This window comes from Saimiri boliviensis, chromosome 10 (genome assembly GCF_048565385.1).
Source record: "Saimiri boliviensis isolate mSaiBol1 chromosome 10, mSaiBol1.pri, whole genome shotgun sequence".
In the NCBI taxonomy this organism is placed as follows: Eukaryota; Metazoa; Chordata; class Mammalia; order Primates; family Cebidae; genus Saimiri; species Saimiri boliviensis.
Genome location: NC_133458.1, coordinates 94,294,838 through 94,316,262, shown reverse-complemented (window position 1 = coordinate 94,316,262; position 21,425 = coordinate 94,294,838). Strand labels below are relative to the sequence as shown.

The 21,425-nt window shown below is 47.4% G+C and overlaps 2 protein-coding genes across 9 annotated transcripts in view; one reads left to right on the top strand and one right to left on the bottom strand.

Moving 5' to 3' along the window:
- JAZF1 (JAZF zinc finger 1) overlaps positions 1-21,425 on the top strand; it is a 349,651-nt gene that overhangs the window by 322,459 nt on the left and 5,767 nt on the right. For all 3 annotated transcript variants that reach the window (XM_074379646.1, XM_074379648.1, XM_074379649.1), the window contains exon 4: positions 16,950-17,119. In XM_074379646.1, coding sequence (XP_074235747.1) covers positions 16,950-17,119 — 170 coding nt within the window. The remainder of the gene's footprint in view (positions 1-16,949; positions 17,120-21,425) is intronic.
- The window catches only part of TAX1BP1 (Tax1 binding protein 1), a 103,887-nt gene continuing 91,968 nt past the window's right edge, over positions 9,507-21,425 (bottom strand). For 2 of the 6 annotated variants that reach the window (XM_074379638.1, XM_074379640.1), the window contains exon 19: positions 9,512-9,711. In XM_074379638.1, the coding sequence (XP_074235739.1) occupies positions 9,562-9,711 (150 nt within the window). In that variant the 3' untranslated portion in view covers positions 9,512-9,561. Of the gene's footprint in view, positions 9,712-21,425 lie in introns of all 6 variants that reach the window. The other 4 variants (XM_074379639.1, XM_074379641.1, XM_074379644.1 and 1 more) reach the window with 4 other exon arrangements.

Sequence of the window (21,425 nt, the reverse complement as noted above, 5' to 3'; positions counted from 1 at the left end):
CGCGCCCGGCCCTGTAGGATTCTTTTTTAAAGGTAGAGGACATGAAACAACATTTGGGAACAATAAAGGAGACGATATCTTCTTGTGCTTCTCGGGCAGTTTCTTTCTCTTCTGACCAAGCTGAGAGAGCAGGGAACTCAGGTACCAAAGGAGGTCAGCTTGGCCGGAGCCCTCAGCAGGGACGGATGCCTGCTGGGGGAGGACAGTAAGCTCTGAGCCCGGCGAGCCGCAGCTGTCGACTCCAAACTGAGTAGGTGAGCAGAAGGCTGCTTTGAGGTCTCAAAATGAAAAGAAGAAAAGGATGAAGCGCCTGGCGCTGTAGGGTCAGTAAGAAAGGGACTGGTTTCTCCCAGAGCATGCATTCCTCTTCATCCTTTTCTGAGAAAGTGCTTATTTAAATACATGCAGAACTTCTTATAGCTTTGTGGAATTGTCTTGAAATCTGCATTTCCAGTTTTTAGAAGATGTTGATTTGAATAGCTTTCATCCTGACGTCAAATTAAGTCATGGGCCGTGCGTTAGGGTGACATTCCTCCTTCTTCCCTGATGGAGGATGAGGGAGCCAGGGGTGAGTCACAGCCTCCTCTGCATCCTTAGCCCTTAGGAAGCCTCCTCTGCATCCTTAGCCCTTAGGATGGCCAGGCAGCAGTCAGGGCTCTGTGCTCCTGTGAGTCCGGGATCTGTTCACAAAGCTGGCAGCTCGGGGGCAGCGAGCCCTGCCTTCTCCTGCACTCCTCTGTTTGGCAGTTGACCCAGCGGGAAGGGCACTGCCCGCAAGCATTGCACCAACTTATTTCACTTCTTTGCCAGAAACTGGCACCGAGAACTGTGACAGGGAATTGGACTTAGGTGTTTCACTTGCTGGAAGCTGAGTCTCAGGTAGGTGACGTTTTTGTGTGTCTTCACTATACCTTCCTCCCTTGGGCCTTGGACTTGGATTTCTGTTCCCCTGAGAACCACATCGCATAGTCACAAGACAGTCACAACCTGGGCAGGAGGCCCTGTTTGCACATTGTCTCTGCCTCTGATTTGTTTCTTCAACAAGTACATATTGAGTGGCAATTGTGTGCCAGTCACTTTTAAGGATACCAGGAAATCAGTTGTGCAGAGCTTGCATTCCAGTGGGGAAGGAGGATGGCAAAGACGAAAACAACATCGTATAGAAAGTTAGCTGCGCTGTGAGGAAATACCCAGGCACGGAGGGTGTGCCTGGGTAAGGACGGGCAGGAGGTGATCAGGACGGGCCTCCTGGGGGAGGTGACATTTATGCTGAGATGACCTGAATGCTGAGCAACCACCCATGGGAAAAGCCAGAAGAAGAAAGTCCAAGGAGAGGGCACCATGAGAAGAAGGCCCTGTTGTGGGGACACGATCAGCATTTTGTAGCCACCAGTCTCTAATTCAGGGCAGAGAGAACAGGCTCATCAGAGGGACCCCAGCCAAATGGACATGGAGACATGCAAGCGTCATAAAAGAGACGGAAGGATAGTGATGGGCAGGGAAGGGATAGACAGTGAAGTAGCCATAGGCAGAAAAAATACATCTGCATGTTCACCGAGAATAACATTTTGAAGCACATGTTGATGTTTGCATTAAATTGGAAATGTCAGTAGTGAATTCATGATCCTGAAGAGAAGCCCAGTCAGCCCCGTCCCCAAGGCAGGCCTCCACAGTGGCCCTGCCCAGAAGCAGCCCTCACATGGGACCGTCGGGCCCCACACACAGCACCTAGATACTGGTCTCGGCGTTGTCCTCTATTGAAAAGAAAGGAATTAACCCCCTGTCTTAGGGCAGGAATCATCCAAGACAGGCTTGGAACTTCTGTTCTTGCTAGAAAGTAGAATGATTTCAGAGCAGCCAGGGAGCTCCCATTTAAAAAGGGTGGCGTGAACATACACATGCACCCAAAATGACAGCAGGGTTTCAAAGTCGTAACCCACACAGATCAAGATAAAGATGAGGCAGCAGCAACAGAAGCATAGAAGCCAGACAGCAAGTGGAAAAGAGGTCACTAACTAGGCAGACTAGAAAAAGCTGGAACAAGCTGACAAGGGTGAGCTCAGAAGTGGGGCTGATTCACATTCAGTAATCCCAGAAAGCCTCCAGAATTGCAGCAACCTAATAGGTACATGGTCTTTCTTTGGAGAGATGAAAATGATCTGAAATTGATTGCGATGGTGGCTGCACTACTCTGAATATACAGAAAACCGTTAAGCTGTATGCTTGAAGTAAGTGGATTGTATAGTATGTGAATTACACCTCAGTAAAGCTTTATGTTCATTGGGTACTCATGGACATAAAGATGGCAACAGGAGATACCGGGGACCATGGTGGGAGGGGAGGAGGGAGGGACAAGGGTTGAAAGGCTAACTGTTGGTTGCTATGTTCAGGACCTGGGTGATGGGATTAAGTGTACCCCAAACCTTAGCGTCACGCAATATACAAACCTGCATGTTTACCCCCTACATCTAAAATAATAGTTGAAAATATTTTTTAAAAAGTAAAAAATAAACAAAGCTGTTATATTTTTAAATGGAGGCACAGATGCCTCTGAACGTGGGAGTGCAGATAAGGCTGAAGTCAGGAGAACTGGCTGAGCGTCTCCGTGGGAGGGACCTTCCTTTTCCCCTTTGTTTCCTCCCTGACTCTTCGAGGCCAGGCGGCTACCGCTCCCTCCGGTGACAGAGCATGGGAGGGGAATTCTCTGGAGATGCTGAACCAGAGCTGCCAGGCAGAGCCCAGGGTGAGGGACCAATTCTGAGACCAGGGAGACTGAGGAAGAGACTCCATCCTGAATGGTAGAAGCCCAGTGCCCTTACCCTACTCACTCCACAAATGCTGACAGCCACTCACACACCAGGACAGCCAGCCCAAAGGAAAAGGGCCTGTGAGATGTCCCCCTCCAGGTTCCACTATGGGGACCTTCACCATGTAATAGACCCACCCCTGCACCAGAGCATCCAGTCAGCTTTGTATGCCTCACTCTTAGATATGAGCAGACAGACAAGAATTCTCAAGGTTCGGGAATGGCTTTCAGGACAAACAGCGTCAGAGACCAGATTAAAGAGGAAAAAAGGAACAGCAAAGCAACGGTGACAGTGCGTGGCTCAGGAGGAAGTAAAAACAAACGATAACCTGCTCCTTCCAGCGAGGAGAAAGCTTTGTGCATGAACAAAAGAATAAAAAAAAGAGTCTTTGGACATTAAAACAGATGACAGTAGAAATGAAAACATGGATAGAAAGGACAGAGAGATTTTAGAAAAATCTCCCAGAAAGTAAAAAAGAAAAAAAAAATCAGAGATTTACAAAATAGAAGTGATAAGAATATGACAGGATTCATCCAGGAGGTACAGCATTAGAATAAAAAGAATTCCCAGAAAGACAGGTAAGAGAGGAAATTATAAAAAAATTTTTCAAAGAAATTTCCCAGAACTGAAGGGCGAGAGATTCCAGGTGGCTGAGTCCCCGGCACAGCAGTGGAACGATGCAGGTGGAAGGATAGTGAGAGGCTGGGTCTCCGGGGGCAGGAGGACTCTGAGACCGGGAGTTGGCGTGGCTCGGGACTCGTGGGCATCAGCCTGATCGCCCCACTCTCTAGTCGAGTGTGAGGGTAGAATGAAGACATCCTCAGACATTCTGGGACTCCAGATTTTACCTCCCATGACCCAAGCAAGTGGTAAATGAAGGAAGAGGAAGACACAGAGTCTTGGAAAAGGCATCAGCCCCATGTGGGGAGAGGGAAAGGGAACTCCTGGGACAGTGGGGAAGGGGAATCCCAGGATGGCAGCCATGCAGGGTGGCCTGGAGTGGAAGGACAGAGGGCACCAGGCACCCAGAGACCGTCTCTTAGGAAAAAGGAGGGACAAGGGGAGGCAGAGAGGAAAGCAGGAGTTGGGCGGACCAGAATACCTCGGGGCGTAAACACGCTGAGAGGCTTATAGTCCATCTAAGGTTCGGCCTGAATTCAAGTGTGCAGTGCGGAACGCTGGCTGGGAATGCAGGCTCTGGAGCCAGATGGTCAGCTGGGAACCTTCGCGCCCCACGGAAGAGCTTTGTGGCCTCTGACAAGACACTCTGCCTCTCCGAGCTTCCATTTTATGTAAAATGAAGATAATCTGAGTACTCACCTAGCAGGGTTGTTGTGACATTTAAATGAGCTTATAGATATATAGCGCTTAGAGCTGTACCGGACACGTAGTGAGCCCCAGGCACGCATCAGCTGCTCCTGCAGTGAGGAGGATGGGGAGGAAGATGAAGATGAGGAAGATCACAACAGAGACTGTGGAGATGGTGTGGAACTCCAAGGAAGATAGAGACGCGAGCTTGGGCACCCCACGGCTCCGTGTCATCATAGTGCAACACTGAATACTAATGAAGCCAAATGCAGGAAGGCCTCACTTAATGTGTCAAGAGGTTCTTGGAAATTTTGACTTTCAGTGAAACGGTGTATAACAAAACCAGTTTTCCCAAAGGCTGATTTATAGAAAGAGAAGTTAAGTTCCTATAGCATATTTCTGGTCACAGAAACATCTCCAGACTTCTAAATAAAGACCCAAAACACTTCTAGTATTAAACATTAAAATAAATGTGAGCTATCTTACGTTTAAGAAAATCAGTTAAACAGGATAATGAGTTACCCAATTTTTGGTGCATCAGCGAGTGACAGTGGTCCTCATGGTAGTGGGTTAAACTGAGGAATAAATGTGTGAATATTGTAAGGAGCTCCTCCTCCCACCACAGTTCAAAAACCAGCAATAACACATGCGGCAGGCTCGCTGAGCACTTTTGTACTTCATCGTTTATTGTCTTGCACTTAAAAGGATTCTCATAGACTTTACAGATTTTTATTTGATAAGTTGTATTCATTCATTTTCTAACCCACTTAGTTCAGTTCAGGGTCTCAGGTAGCCAGAGCCTATCCTGGCAGCCCAGGACACAAGGCAAGAACCAACCCCAGACAGGACACCTTCCCATCGCAGGGCCACCCACACACTCGCTTAGATGGGACCACACAGACACACACCAGGGATCCTCATGTGCACAGCTCTGGATGTGGGAGGAAACCAGAGGACCCTGAGGGGAGAACCAGCAGACTCCACACACATAGTGTCCCCTGCTGGGGATCCATTTGTTTTTTCTCATCAATGTTGCAGGGAAACAGCGTTGAACAAGACCTGCTGTAATACAGTGAAATCCTCCTGGGAGGAGGGGAGTGTGGGAAGAGGATTGGGAGGATGTCAAAGATCAAAACTCTTATTTTCCCTAGTAGGAAATCAATAGATACCCCAAAACTGACACCAAAAACCAGCAGTAGAAGGACGGTATTTAGAAATGGGGAGGCAAACGCTGGCTCAAAGACTGGGAAAGCGTCACCGCAGGGAGGGGCGGGGCAGGGCACTTCTGTGTTTGATGGCCAGCCTCATAGGTCTAGCTGACTTTTTACTGCATGCAATTAATTATAACTTTGATTAAAGAGGAGAAAATTTAGGGCCGGGCGCGGTGGCTCACACCTGTAATCCCAGCACTTTGAGACACCGAGGCGGGTGGATCACGAGGTCAAGAGATCAAGACCATCTTGGTCAACATGGTGAAACCCTGTCTCTACTAAAAATATAAAAATTAGCCGGGCATGGTGGTGCACACCTGTAGTCCCAGCTACTCGGGAGACTGAGGCAGGAGAATTACTTGAACCCAGGAGGAGGAGGTTGCAGTGAGCCGAGATCGTGCCATTGCACTCCAGTCTGGGTAACAACGTGAAACTCCGTCTCAAAAAAAAAAAAAGAAAAAGAGGAGAAAATTTAAATTAGAAAATAGTAACGGGGAATATCAAAAGAGCCAGGAGGCCCCCTAACGGAGCTTCTGCTGACCACTGTGTGGTCATTTGAGCATCACAGAGCATGCTGATGAGTGGTAATTAATTGAATGTTTGAAAATCAGTGAGTCCAAAATGCTACTCAAAGTGGGAAAGGTAGTATAAAGTGTGCCCAGACAGCAGCTATGATATTAGAACAGTGAAAGGTGTTCTATAGATTGTTGTTTATAAAATACATGTATTTTCTCTGTCTCCTTTAGCAGATAGGCAGGAACTTGTGAATGATTCCATAGTTCTAGGAAAAGTAAGGCCTAGAGCAAGAGTAGGAACAACTGGCCAACACTCTTGCTCACAAATAGGTAGAAAGAGGACCTGAGAGTGGGTTGCAAGATAGGAGAATGGCCGTGTGCCCTGAGGACAGGGCTGGCCACACTGAGAGAGGTGCAATCTCGAATGACCCTCCTAATGAGACTGAGGCCGTCAAGGTGGCAAAAATGGCCAGATGTGGTGGCTCATGCCGGAAATGGTAGCACTTTCAGAGGCCGAGGAGGGTAGATCATCTGAGGTCAGGAGTTAGTGACCAGCCTGGCTAACATGGTAAAACCCCATCTCTCCTAAAAACATAAAAATCAGCCAGGCATGGTGGCAGGTACCTGTAATCCCAGCTACTCAGGAGGCTGAAGCAGAAGAATCATTTGAACCCAGAGGCCGAGGTTACGGTGAGCTCAGATTGCTCCACTGCACTCCACCCTAGGTGACGGGGAAATTCCGTCTCAAAGAAAAAAAAAAAAAGTCCTGTTTATGGAGCAAGCAAACCTTGGCCAAAAACCCTAGGAGTCTAGTCAAGGAAATGTAGGCTTACTTTTGAATCATCTTGTTCTGACTGCATCCTGACCAAGCATCAGTGTGGGTCCATAACCCCCAACCTCCCCTGGCCTGAGGTCAGTTCCTCTGTCTTTTAGGTCTCCTCAGATTCTTGTGACCCAGGAAGGTCAAAGCTAAGTATGGAAATGAAAAAAAAAATCATTCAGATCTTTGGAACCAGCTGTGTCATAGGCTAAATTTAGGCTTTATCGTCACTGTGATCATTGGTGTGTTTCATCTTTTGGTTTGTGTTTGTTTATTAGGAGACAAGGTCTCGCTCTGTCACCCAGGCTGGAGGGCAGTGGTGCCATCACCAGTCACTGCAGCCTCAACCTCCTGGGCTCAAGTGATCTTCCCAAACTGAATCACAGTGTTCTATCCTGGTTTTGCCCATTTCCAACCTCAGCCTCCTGAGTAGCTGGGACAACAGGTGTGTACCACCACACCCAGCTAATTTTTAAATTTTTATTTGATTGAGATGGGGTCCCAGTACACTGCCAAGGCTGGTTTAAAACTTCTGCCCTCAAATCATCCTCCCACCTCAGACTCCCATAGTGCTGGGATTACAGGTGTAAACCACCGCACACGGCCTTGAGTTTTGTATTTTTAAGATCTTTTAAAACTTAAATAGTAAAGTTGGCATAATTTTGTTGAACTATGTCAAATTTGAGTGCATTTGCAATCAATACTTAAATGCATTAGAACATATTATTTTAAAGATCACATACTGATGTATTATTCAATAGTATCTGAAGATTTAGAAACATTTGTTAGATTTAAAGTTATAAAAGTTTGTCATTAAACCAAGTACCATTCTTAAGTTAAAAACATTGGTCCTTCAGAGTTGAAAGATGCAAGCAACCATGATTTAAAAAAAAAAAAAATTCATGATGAGGCCCAGGGCTGCTCTTTGCCATGGGAGGCCACTGGAAGGTTTAAGCAGGCAAGCGAAGTAATGTAATTTTTTTTAAAGGACTAGAGGGAGTCAAAGAGTTGAAGCCGTGTAATCTTAGGTCCTTGTTCCCCTCTGAACTCGCTTCGCACATTCATTCGTTCAACAGACACATGTCCAGTGGCTCCTTTTGTGCCAGCAGTGTCCTGGCCACTGTGAAATAATCACAAATAATGACCAGGAACTCCAGATACCAGAGATTAATCCAACATCAGCTGGCAAGTCATTACAAAGTGTTAAGCCCAGTGGAAGTATTACTTTTGGCTTGGAGAACCAGGACGGCCTTCCACAGTTAAGGAGGAGATGGGAGAGTGATGTTCCAGTAATGAGCCGAGGCCCAGGAACAAAGAGGTCAAGAATTTTCCAGGCATGGCCCATAGTCCCAGAGCCATTAAAGTGTCTTTCATTGTAATCATCCGTTGCCAATGCATTTAGACTATTGTTGCTTCAGCTCCTATAAAGTGGGTCAGTACCAATTAAAGCTAATTTATAATGATAAATCTATAAGACAGAAAGGCAACTCTTTGCTAATGTATTTGCCAGAATTTGACACCCCAGCAAAGTTTTAATTTGCTGTCACTGCAGTTATCACTTTTGTATGAATATTAATGATCTGCATTATAAGAAAAATGTGGCATGTTGGGTTTCTGGAAAAGGTTGACTTTTATCTGTATGTCACCATTTTATGTTTATGACTACAAAGAATGAGAACTCTGTAGGCAGTAAAACAGAGTCGGGCCACCTCCACAGAGTTATGGGGTCAGCAAAGGGAGGTGCGGGCAGAGGTTCGAGGAGATGGGCAAGACTGGAAATCTTCCTGTGGTCAGTGGGAGAGCAAACGTGGCAGAAGCAGCCGGCAGTGCCCCTGGACGGCGATGCTGTAACCAGGTGTCCCGGGTTCTTGGCCTCCCGTGCCCCAGGAATGGGGGAAGAGGCCCTGGAGGTGCAGTGGGCTCGTTCAAGTAAATACTGGACCCAAAGAGTTTTGCAGAAAGCAATTTATTAGGCAGAAGGAAAGAGGGAAGTAGAGAGAAAGAGAGAGCTTCCATGGTGTCATGGGAGGGGATACAGAGATAGAGTCCATATAGGTAAGGGAGCAGGGGAGATTTTAACCTAGGAGTTACTCCCACCCCATTCAAGTTCTCATCCAGTGAGAGAAGCTTTTCCAGACTTCCTCTGGAGTGATTGATCTTCGACTCAGATGCTGGATTGGCTGCCTGGCTCACAGTAGAGCCCTTCCTTCCAGGGCTTTTGGCATCTTTTTAAACAACGAAAGCTCACCTGGGCTGTCTACCTAGCTCACACGCAGGAAAGTTAGACAAAGAACTCTAGGCTCCCCAGTAGGGGGGTGGATAGAGGTATGGCACTGGAAAGTTCTTGCCTTTGAAACCACGCCCCTTGTGGACCCAGGAAGAGAAGTTAACATAGTCCCTCCGTGTGGGCTCGGTGCCAGCGGGTGGCCGGGAAGAGGTGTGTGGGGAGGGTGGCAAGAGTTCCAGGCTGCCTTTGTTTCCTGATGTGATTCATGAAACCGACACTGATTTTTTACCTCCTTGCCAATAACCAGTAGAAGCTCCCCGCCGTCACAGGGTCCTACCCTGGTTTTGCTCATTTCTCCAATTGAAATGCTGAAATGACCTCTTGAGGCCCCTCCCAGCTGCTGTCCTGCTCACCCCAGGCTCCCACCACAGTGATTATGAAACCATAGAATATAAAAATGGAAAACTCAACCCAAGAAAGATTAGTGGCAGCCAGTTTTTATATGTCACACTGTCTGGTTAAATTCCATTTTCTTGCCGAAACTCTTAACATCAGCAAATATAATTTTAAAATTGATTAATCATATCTAAGACCATGGAGAGCCTTACAAAGACAGCTCTTGTCGCTTTCCTTTGGAAGACTGGACCACAGCCACCTGGATGGCAGGATCCCGTCACTGGCTGTCAGGAGGCTTGGCCCACTGCTCCCACCTGCTCACACACTGCATGCCACGTGTGGTTTCAAGCGACTCCATGCGTTGTGTTCGTTTTCCCCTCTCTGCAGCCTGTCTCCAGGGGCTGGCTTTGTCACATCTCTCTTCTCCCTGTCATACGGAGTTTATTCAATTTAAAAATAAAGGAGCACAAACTTTGAAACCAAAGACCCGATGGGCCTGTTGCTAGCCAGGTGACCCGCGGCACATCCATTACCACTCCCCACCCCACCCCCGCCCGGCACCCCAGCTTTCCCCTCTGTTCAGTAGGGGAGACAAAGGTTGGTGATGTGGAAAGCATCTCTCCTAGGGCCAGGTTCATAGGCGGCACCTCAAACCTAAATGGCAAAGCCGTCTCTCTGGTTCAAGAAATGCATGTGTAAAACACAAGTTGCCCCTTCTTAGGCAGCTAGAATTTTTACTAAAATAAATCAAGTAAGCACAGGTAGGTGCGGGTATGCAGGCAAGTGCCAGAATTTAAGGACAAGGGCACAAAGGGAAAACAGTGGGGAAAGGCTACTCTTGAGTAAATGGTGCTAGGAAAGCTGGGTTTCCACATACGCTTTAATGAAATGGGTCCCTTATCTTACACCGTACGTACAAATCATCTCGAGATGGATGTAAGACCTGAAGTTGTAAAACTCTTAGAGAACAGGAGAACACGGGGGGAAAGCTCCTTGACATTATTAGCCTTGTCAATGAATTTCTGGGGTGTCATACTGGAAGTTCAGTCTACAAAAACAAGGCAATGAGACTACATCAAACTAAAACCCTTCACAGCAAAGGAAACAAGATGAAATGGCATCCTATGGGTTGGGGAAATATTTGCAAACCATCCTCTGATAAGAGGTTAATAGCCAAAATGTATAAAGAACTCATACAACTCAATAGCAGAAAAACAAATAACTTGGTTTAACAATGAGCAAAGGACCTGGATAGATATTTTTCCAAAGAAGACACAAAAATGGCCAACAGGATGAGAAGGTGCTCATCAGTAAGCATTAGAGAAATGCAAATCAAAACCATCATGAACTATCACTTAAAAGACCACAGCCATTCAGACAGCTCTGATCAAAACGACAAGTAACAAGTGTTAGCAAAATAGATCTACCATATGACCCAGCAATCCCTCTTCTGGATATATACCCAGAGAAATGAAACCACCACCTCAGGAAGCTCTCTGCTCTCTTATGTTCTCCCAGCGTTACAGCAGACGAGAATTGGAAACAGTCGCAGTGTCCGTCAGTGAATGAATGCACCGAGAATCTGTGTACACACACACACAAAGACACACACACTCTTTGTCTCTCTGTGGAATACTATTCAGCCTTTAAAAAAGGAGATCCTCCTATTTGCTACGACATGGATGAACCTGAAGGACATTATACTAAGTGAATTAAACCAGACACAGAAAGGAGAATATTGCATAATCTCATTCATAGGTAGAAAAAGTCAAATATACAGAGATAGGGAATAAAACAGTGGTTATGGTGTGGAGCAAAGAAATGGGGAGATGTGGCTTAGAAGTTACAAAGTACTAGGTATGTAGGATGAGCAAAGCTAGAGAACTTGGTAGTAGTGGTGAGAAAGCTTTCCTTGGGGGAATGGGTGAAGGGTGGTTGGTACGCAACAGGTTTTTTCTGTTTTTTTTTTTTTTTTTTTTTTTTAGCGCCTTGTCCCTTTCCCTTGATGCTTCCTGGGATTTAGGGCTGGAAAGGGTGGAGTGGGGGAGAGAGGGAGAAGAGAGGGAATGTGAATGGGTGAAGGCCATGGCATGATCTTTTTCTGCTTAGAATCCTCCATGAGGCAGACCTGGAGAAGGGAAGCCCCTGAACAGGCTGCAGACACTGTGACTGTGGGTCAGTCACTTCCCGTTTTTTTTTTTTTTTTTTTTTTGGAGACGGAGTCTCAATGTCACCCAGGCTGGAGTCCAGTGGCATGATCTCAGCTCATTGCAACCTCTGCCTCCCAGGTTTAAACAGTTCTCTGCCTCAGCCTCCCCAGTAGCTGGGATTACAGGCATGTGCAACCACGCTCAGCTAATTTTTTGTATTTTTAGTAGAAACGGAGTTTCACCATCTTGGCCAGGCTGGTCTTGAACTCCTAACCTCGTGATCCACCTGCCTCGGCCTCCCAAAGTGCTGGGATTACTGGCATAAGCCACCCCGCCTGGCCCCACTTCACATTTTAAAAATTTTTTAATTTTAATTTTTGTGAGTACATAGGAGGTGTATATGTTTATGGGGTACATGAGATGTTTTGATACAGGTCTGCAGTGTGTAATAATCACATCATGTAAAATGGATTCTTCAGCCCCTCAAGCATTTATCTTTTGTGTTATAAACAATCCAATTTTACTCTTTCAGTTACTTTTAAATATATAATTTATTACTGACTAAAGCCAACCCTGTTGTGCTGGCAAATCCTAGGTCTTAGTCAATTTGTTTTGTGCCCATTAAGCCACCCCCTGCCCACCCTTAGTCACTCACTTCCGATGAGCGTGGGATTCAGTGGTCTGCAAGTTGCTTCCAGTTGTTAACATTCTGACCCCCCAGTCCAGGGTTCCCCAGCACAGCTTGCTAAGAGGGTGGCCTTGAGGACATCTGCCAGCCTGTCCCCAGAGGCCCACTCTGGGCCCCAAAGGGGTAGATTGTTTCTGTGACTCTCACACTCCAAAAACCTTTCCTGCCCCAATTGCTTATAACTATACACATACATGGTGGTTTTTTCCCCTCTTTTACACAGAGGAAAAACATATATATATGTGTGTGTGTGTGTGTGTGTGTGTGTGTGTGCGTGTGTATATATATATATATTTGTCAGTTTTGAAAATTGTGTGGAAATAGCATTTGTTGTCTCAGGATGGTGCGAGGCATGGAACAAGAACATGGTCTCATTTCCTGATGATTCTCCTGGCGGGGCGCCACGCGCCTCTCCTTTGGGCTTACAGGGTGGAGTTTCCACAGGACCTAATGATCACTAACTGTACTCAAGACAGGTGCTGGATACGAATTTGCCGTGTGAATAAATGAATGTGTCTGTCCTTAAGGTCCCCTTATTTTCCCCTAGAGTAGCCCGGAGCCTCACTTCACCCTGAGAGCCTCAGTGCGGACTGAGGCCCCGTTGCAGCCCCAGCTGGTCTGGAGGGCAGTGGGCTCAAAGTGAGGTGCAAGAAGGAGGTGTTAAATCTTTACACCTGCTCATAAAAAATTCACTACAACTATTCATACATGTATTAAGATATTTATACTTATTTTATCCCTACCCTTTTTGCTGCTTTGCATATGTGGTTTTTGCGGTAACGTATTAGTAAATATATGGCATTTAGGATAAAAATATTCACACACTCATACTCAGGGCAGTGCTCACAATTTTCTATTAATTGGAACACAGGAGTAAAAGCTTGGGAGGGTGTTGCTAGGAGAGGCAGCTTTGCTACCTCATGTGTTCCGGGAATGGGAGAGGACTTCGTAGCAAAGGTCTGGAGCCTGCTGGGAATTTGCTCACTCTGCAGCGAGTGTTGAGATAGCGGCTGAAGCAGCAATTGAAGATGAACGACTGAGGTTGGGATTGATTTTCCTCTTGTGGGAAGACATGAGGAAATGGATAAAGCAGAGGACAGAGGCTGGCCCGGTGGCTTTGGTGACTTTCGTTTCAGCATAGTTCTTTCTCGAGTTCCAAAAGGTTTGAAAGGAGACTAAGTGCAGTCGTGTTGTGGTCTCAGAAGCTTTCTGCAGGACACTACAGGCCCTGCCTGGGGTGCGAATGGGAGCCACCATCTGAGCGCCTGGGACTCAGGTCCGCGGCCCCTGCCCTGCCCACCCCAGGCCCTCTGGCTGCCACCTGGTGCTATAGACAGTTCTCCTGGTTGATAAAAGGGGAGCTTTTGGGGTACGGTAAGAAAAGCTGTAGTAGAACCCCAGTATGTTCCCCTGGTTTAAAAAGGGGACTGTTCTCAAGAGAGAGCAAGGGAACAGTAGATGAGATAAACGGCTCACATAGCACTTTGTTTATATCTTCACCAAACACCGCTTTATGCTTATGATGGGTCAGGCCTTGTCAGAGTCCTAAAAACAGGAACGCAATTATTCTTCACAACAGCCTTAGTGGGTGTGTACAGGCCTTCGCCCATTTTACAGATGAGCAGTTTGAAGCTCAGAGAGTTGGCGTCACTTGCCTGGGCTCACGGTACTCTGAGCGCCAGCTACGCTCCCTCCTGGCCTCTGCAGCCTCGTGGAGGTGGAAGCTGGAGTGTGCTTTGCTCCTTCCCTGAGCCCAAAGCAGATGGGGCCTGTCTGGTCCTGGAGTCTCTCTTGCGTTTTTTCCAGTAGGGAATCCCAGCCCTTTTGGGAATTATCTTCTTGTTTGGTTTCACAACAGGCCTTTCTAAAAATAGCCTTATTTTATATGGAATATATCTATGTAATAGGATTATAAAGATGGCATTGCTTACACTGCCTTCTGTGTTTTCAGCACTTACTCTATGGAAGTCCTCCTATTCCAGGTATACTATACACACTCATTCTGATCCTTAAATTCAACCTGCAAGGAAGAGACTTCTGCCCATTTTATGAAAGAGGAAATAAAAGCCAAGTGACAGGCCAGGCATGGTGGCTCACGCCTGTAATCCCAAAACTTTGGGAGGCCGAAGCAGGCGGATCATCTGAGGTTGGGAGTTTGAGAACAGCCCAACCAACATGGAGAAACCCCGTCTCTACTGAAAAATACAAAAGTAGCCAGCCATGGTGGCTCATGCCTGTAATCCCAGAGGCTTGGGAGGCTGAGGCAAGAGAATCACTTGTACCTGGGAAGCAGAGGTTGCAGTGAGCCGAGATCGAGCCATTGCACTCCAGCCAGGGCAACAAGAACAAAACTCTGTCTCAAAAAAAAAAAAGCCAAATGGCTTGTCCTTCAGCTAATGAAAGCAAAGGCATGAACCCAGGTCGGTGCTGATGTTCTTTGTTAGAGGACAGAATTAAGTATAAACAGAAGTCCATCTTGCTCCAACTGAGGGAGATGACCAGTTTCACCCAATGACTTGGTGGTGAGCTGCTCGTCACTGGTATGTGTCTCACCTTGCCTGGGACAGTCCCAACTTAAGCCTGCCAGCCCACACTACCTTTCCTTCTCAGAAGCATTTTGATTTGCAGGGTAAGCTCTATGGCCCCTGCCTGCCCCACTTGGGGCTGGCTACCACGGGCTTTCGCGGAGACGCTGTAGGCAGCTTCAACCCCTCGGGAGCTGATCGCTTTTGATCCAGTGGAGTTTTGAAGTTTTCTCTTCTGTTGGCTTCATTAAGCCCCCAGTTGGTCTGAGGTGCCCTACCCTCCCCCATTCTAAATGTTTCGTGGTTCTTGGTATTCAGGTTAACCAATTAGCCCAATTAGATGGGTAAATTAGTCATTCTTTCTGAAGTCCCGCTGGAGGAGCTTTGTGAAATAGCATTTATAGTTTTCTAACAAGCAAGTTAAAGGACACCAGCATGTGGCATTTGTTTAGGAGTAAAATGTCTTAATGCCCTACTTAAAAACAGATTTCAAGATTTGCTCCAGGACAGACCCCAAGTAACGCGACAGAGTGGTACCCCTGTGTCATCTGGTACGGCCATTTCCAAACCGTCTCTCTTTATTTAGGGAGTTATGGCCAAGTTCAGCGGAATTCACTGAAATCCACATTTAACTCCAAAGCTTCATGTTTGCCAAATTGTTTTTTCTGCACTACCCGAGAATTTCTAAGAGGCTTCAAAACAGACTGCTTTGAATTCCATCTCAGTATTAAATGGTGAAGAGCCAGCAACTCAAAGGAGATTAACAGGGAACCCCTCAGAAGAGCCTGGCATGGGGGGCTGGGAAGCAATGTGGGAAAAAGCGCTGTCCCTTCATGACTAATTCAGAGAATGCCTAAGCGTTTTAACCCACTGGGGCTCAGTTGCTCGTGTGTATAAAAGTGACAGTAATCCCACCTCATAGGGTTACTGGAGGATTAAATGAGATAATGCATATAATGTGCCTGAAACATAATAGGCACTCAATAAAATTCAGGTCCCTTCCTTCCTTCCTGGCTCCTTTCAACTTTTAGCCTCAGATGCCGGTGTCCCTGTTCCTGGCTCAACTGGCTCTTCAAACAATCTTATTAATGCCTATTAAAATGAAACCCAATAAAAGTGCCAATATTTGGTGTTGAAATAATTGATGTAGCAGAGTAAGCCCCTGAAGCACCCAGGCAGGCCCCTGGTGCAATGTAGCCTCACACCTGGGGGATGAATTTCACAACTGTAATTGCTACCATATAATTCTTATTAATGTTGTGCTATAATTCCTATTTATTCCACGGGGCTTGTAAATGCATTAGGACTTGTCAACATATTATTTTACACTGTTTATGATCTGTAGAATTATGTCCTTCAGGGTTGTATTGTGCAAAAGCTCCAAATAAATGGCTTTGGACCTCATTAAAAAAGAGCAAAAAGAGGCTGCTTGTTGAAGTGGTTCTCCGTCCCTGCCGTCTTGCACAGAAGTCAGTGGAGTCTATTTTAATTCGATTCTTAGCAGAGCTCTTGACCCTTAGGAATATAAGAGAATCCCCGCTTCCTTTCTGAGCTGCGTGACTGCGATGGGTCAGCCCTCGTGGGAAGTGTCACATGAGCTGAAGGGCAGATGTAGTGCCTAGGACTGCATGTGTAGGGGGTCATTTCATCTTCCAGGAGCCACCCTGTGTTCTGCTGCTGGCGAGTTACCCTCAGAGCTCCTGGCCTTCTATGTCTCTTGCTCCCTAGCGTGAGGGTATCCCTCTTTTAGTTCCAAATTTCCCAGCTCAAATCTCTAAAGAAAAAGACCTGAAATTCATTCCTACTGAAGTGGAAATACCTAGTAAGTCCAAAGCATACCCTGACCCTGGAGATTTTTTGCATTTACTAGGCCGATAAAGCGTGAAACTAAGGGGACAGGGTCTGCTCATTTGGGGGTGTCAGGCACTAGCATGGGGATTGTGAGGAGCCTGTCATTGTTGCTTGTTTTTTGGTTTGGGGCCCAGAGCGAGTCTTCCCTGTACCTTTGCAGCCACAGGCTGGGCTGCCGTAGAACCGAGTTCATGTTCTTGCTCCGCTAACTCCTAGGCGTGAATTGTTGGGAAGCCCTTGCCTCAGTCTCTTAGGTGGGAATGCAGGGCTCTTGCTCCCAAGTTGTAAGGGAATAAACATGTATTTACTGTCTCTTGGTCCCAAGAGTGCCCTCTCCACGGGCCATCAGTGCTGCCCTGCCACTGCCACGCCTCTTGTCCTGGGGGCGGCCGGGTGAACCTGTGGGGAGATGAGCGCTTCTGACAGTCCTTGCACTACTCTTGTCCTGCAGGCAGTGAGTATGACGAGGAGGAGGTGGACTATGAGGAGTCGGACAGCGATGAGTCCTGGACCACAGAGAGCGCCATCAGCTCCGAAGCCATCCTCAGCTCCATGTGCATGAATGGAGGGGAAGAGAAGCCTTTTGCCTGCCCAGTTCCTGGATGTAAAAAGAGATACAAGGTAATAGGTGCTGCATGCTTGGCATAACCACACGGAAACAGGGCAAGCTTCATGGAAGGCAGCAGCCCTTTCTTGATCTTACAGAAAGCACATGAAATAGAGGGAGACGCTCCCCTCTTGCATCAAAGTGTGTGGGCCTCACCCCTGTGTGCGAACAGGTGCCCTCAGGGCAGCGCTTGCCCGAGGCTGCTGCGGGACTTTCCCCTCTGCTGCCCTATGGGGGGCCTGGCAGGCAAGAGAGATCTTTTGTAGGAGGACCATGTCTTTGATAGCCTTCGAATTCATGTCAAATTGGGGGGCCCATCAGAATAGAATATCAAATGTGTCAACCTATTTATTTGCCAAATGCCTTCCCCAATGGATGGCCCTACAGGTGGCTCACGGGGGACCACTTTGAAATTGTAAAAGCCCCAGATGGCTCCCAGAGTCCGCTGAGGACTGTGGTAGGGTATTTAGCTTCCAGCTGAGGAAGTTCTTGCTTCCTTCCATCCACTGGCATGAAAGGGGATCAGGAGAAAAAGGTCTTTGGTATTTTTCTCACCAAACCACCCACATCAACTGCAGCCGCCTGTCTGCTGACCCAGGTCTCTGAGGGCCTGACTGGGCGTCATGGGCAGCTGGGGGTGCTAAATTTTCTATTAAGGAACAGGGACAAAACGACAAGAAATACCACAGTAGTCAAGTACGGGTCTAGAGGGCATTTTAAAAAAGAAAACCGCAAACTTCCCCATGCGGTGTTAGCAGCTCTTTAACATCCAACAGTGAGCTAGAAGTATAAAAATCAGAAATATACGTGGTATGCTTGATGAGAGGCTAATTCATTCACAGCGTAGCAGATTGACTGTTTTTTTAAAGCTTAAAAAAATGGTAGCATAAACACTTATATTGCCCCTTCTGAAATATGTGTCTCTGAACACTAATCTATTTCAGTACTTTTCATAGCTGCTATTGATATAAAAGCATGGTACAGAAATGCGTCGCAATGTTAGCATTTTTTAGGCTTCTTCTACTCTGTACCATTACAGTTCCATCACACAAACTCCAGACGCTCATTGTTTAAACTGAATTCAACTCCCCGGGATGCAGATGTGAGAAGCCTCTGAGGGCTGGCGGAGGAGCCCTGCATTTGGGTCAGAACAGGTCTCAGGATGCATCTGGACCTTCTGTGTCAGAGGCACGGAGTTGGGAGAGGAGGCAAGGGCCACTCAGGGGTTACCTTGGGATACAAAACATCCACGGGATTGTTGGACAAGCCCGTTTTTCCAGAGGGCAGCGCTTCATCGCAGAAACAGACCTCTTCCTTCTTTCTTGATCTCTACAGAGGCGGCTTTGAGCGGCCCCTCCCTGTGCTGTTCTCCCCGCAGCCATTCCTCCTACCACTGCCGCCCTGCTGCCAGCTCTCCAGGGCCGAGCACCAGGCTGGGAGTGTCTTGCACATCAGCCATGTTAAAAGGGTGAGCCGGCCGGGCACCGTGGCTCATGCCTGTAATCCCAACCATCCTGGCCAACATGGTGAAACCCTGTCTCTACTAAAAATGTCAAAATTAGCCAGGTGTGGTGGCACATGCCTGTAATCCCAAGCTACTCAGGAGACTGAGGCAGGAGAATCATCTGAACCAGGAAGTCGAAGCTTGCAGTGAGCCGAGATTGCGCCACTGCACTCCAGCCTGGTGAGAGAGAGACTCCGTCTAAAAAAAAAAAAAAAAAAAGGTCGGGGGAACCAAGTAATGACCTGTACTCAGGCTGACCAGCCAAAAAACAAAGGAAATACAAGCTATGCCCTGGGTTCTGGGCGGAGGGTGCGGGGGAGGCATTCCCTCTCTCCCACCTCTAGCTCCATCCCCCTTTTCTTACTCTTATTCGAATCCTTTCCTCCTCCTCCTCATTTGTTTTGTCATTATTCTTTTGCTTTTCTTTCTCTTGGGTTTTGGCAGTTTCTCAGTTGTCTGTGTCTCGGTTAGTGAGGGCTTTTCTGAGTGTTCTCTCTCCACCTAAGGCCACTGAGAATTCAGTGAGCCGTGAGCTGAAGGGGCTGCCGGCTCCAGCCCCATTAACTGGCAGGTGACATAGGCAGCAGTTGGTGGTCCTGATGCCCGGGAGGGAAGCGTGCGTTTCCTTTTCTGGGCCAGAATGCCAGGTCATGATACACAGGGCCACAGCACGCTTGTGACCACACCTCTGACCAGGCGCTGGAAATGAGCTGCTCCTACTCCCCAAAGCTGGCAACTGGCTCTTTCTGCCCCAAAGTAACTGGCTGGAAGGCAGGGCTGTGCTCCAGTGCCATTAGTATTTCATCTTACTCACTGCATCATTGCTGGCTTGGGGACTGCAGAGAAGAGGGTGGGATGAGCTGGCTACTGTGGGCTCGGGCAGAATCCAGAAGTGCTGCCATCTCATTTGTTCCCAAGGGAAGTCAGATGTTTCTTATTCCCTTGCTGCCACCGGCAGCCGTCTCTGCCAGCCGAGTCTCCGGGACACTGACTCAGGATCAGCAGCCCTCGCCATTTCATTGGCATTTACAGAGTGGAGAGAAGATGAGGTACCAAACTCCCCGACCTCATGCCGGGTAGGGAATGGGACAGGGGCCGCACAGTAACGCCAAGTCTCCATGTTTCCTTCTCGCGTCCACGCCTCAGTTAGGACTCCCTCTGCCCTTAGTAGACAAAAAATGATGTTTCCCTCAATCATCATTAAGTTCTAGTTATAACAGATTCTCTGACAAAAGAGAGATTAGCAAGAGAAAAACAGAAGTTTATCAACATGTGTATTTCATACACACATGGGAAACAGACACCCAGGGAAGGGGTGTCTCACAGCTTATAAATCATCTTCAACAAAGAACAGTAAGTACATTTTTAGAGAAGTAATGAAACAAAGGAAAAGGACTTTGTGTCTCTGGGAGCAGCAACTGGTGGAAAGAAAAAAGAAAAAAGGCAGCAAAGGCTTGTTAAGAGTATTAGCTTGTTAATGTAGATTCTTCTGGTACCATCTTCCAGCCCAATAAGGGTCTAAAGTTCTCTTCATTGGTTAACCTTTGATCTCCCTGGAAGAAGCGGGTGGGCTATCTTCTGCCTTTGTAATTTGTGTCCCGTTTGTAGATGCACACAGCGTGAGCAGGGAGCCTTCCTGCATCTGCTGCTGCTTAATGCCTTCAGCTGAACAGTCCTTATGGCCAAGAGGCATATTTGCGTGGCATATTCCGGTCCCCTGTCCCTTCCTCTCTCCGTCAGTATCTCTTTTTTTTTGAGGCGGAGTTTCGCTCTTGTTACCCAGGCTGGAGTGCAATGGCACAGTCTCGGCTCACCACAACCTCCGCCTCCTGGGTTCAGGCAATTCTCCTGCCTCAGCCTCCTGAGTAGCTGGGATTACAGGCACGCGCCACCATGCCCAGCTAATTTTTTGTATTTTTAGTAGAGACAGGGTTTCATCATGTTGACCAGGATGGTCTCGATCTCTTGACATGGTGATCCACCCGCCTCGGCCTCCCAAAGTGCTGGGATTACAGGCTTGACCACCGCGCCCGGCCAGTATCTCTCATTTTAACCCCGCTCATTTCTCCAGGCACAGCTCCAGTGCCGCCGCCTCTGGGAGCCCTCACCAACCTCCCAGACTGATTGCCCTCTCCGCCCCTCATAGGTCAAGTTTTCACCTTTGGACAAACCACATGCTGTTTCTGCATTGAGGCACCGTCTCCCATACTGTCCCTGTGCCCCTCATAGCTCATTGTCCTTCCTGAGCACCCAGCACAAATCGCAGATGTGACAGATGCTCTGAGGGCAAAGGAATCAAGGCATAGCCCAGGGGAACGGGGAAACGCACACTCCCCAGTGAGCCCCGGAGCCCCAAAGCTGTGGCAGGATTATTGTCTTTGAATTCTTCCCAGAGGTGTTCCAGACCTGAGCCCACCGCCCTTGCCCTGCTCATGCTAGCCTGAATTCAGGGGAGAGAGAGAGGACCTCCCTTCCTTATAATGCAGATAGATTTAAAAGATGGATTGAAGTGCTTGGAGGCTTTTTCCCTATGATAATTTTTATGTTAGAATGGTGAGGATTAAAGGAATTTTTTAAGGTTTTTTGTTTTTTAAGAAATGTAAAACAGAATAACCCCCTGCCCCCCAAAGTTCTCTGGAGTCCTCTACTGCAGAGAGGACATTGCCTCAGCGACAGACCCAGACACACAGTGTCCCATTTTTAAACACTGAAAACCAGTTAATGATGAGGGAGTGCTCACAAATTAACAATAAGTGGAAAAAAGAGGTGGGGGTGTGTGTGTGAAAAAATAGTGAAAAGAAATACGTCACATATTA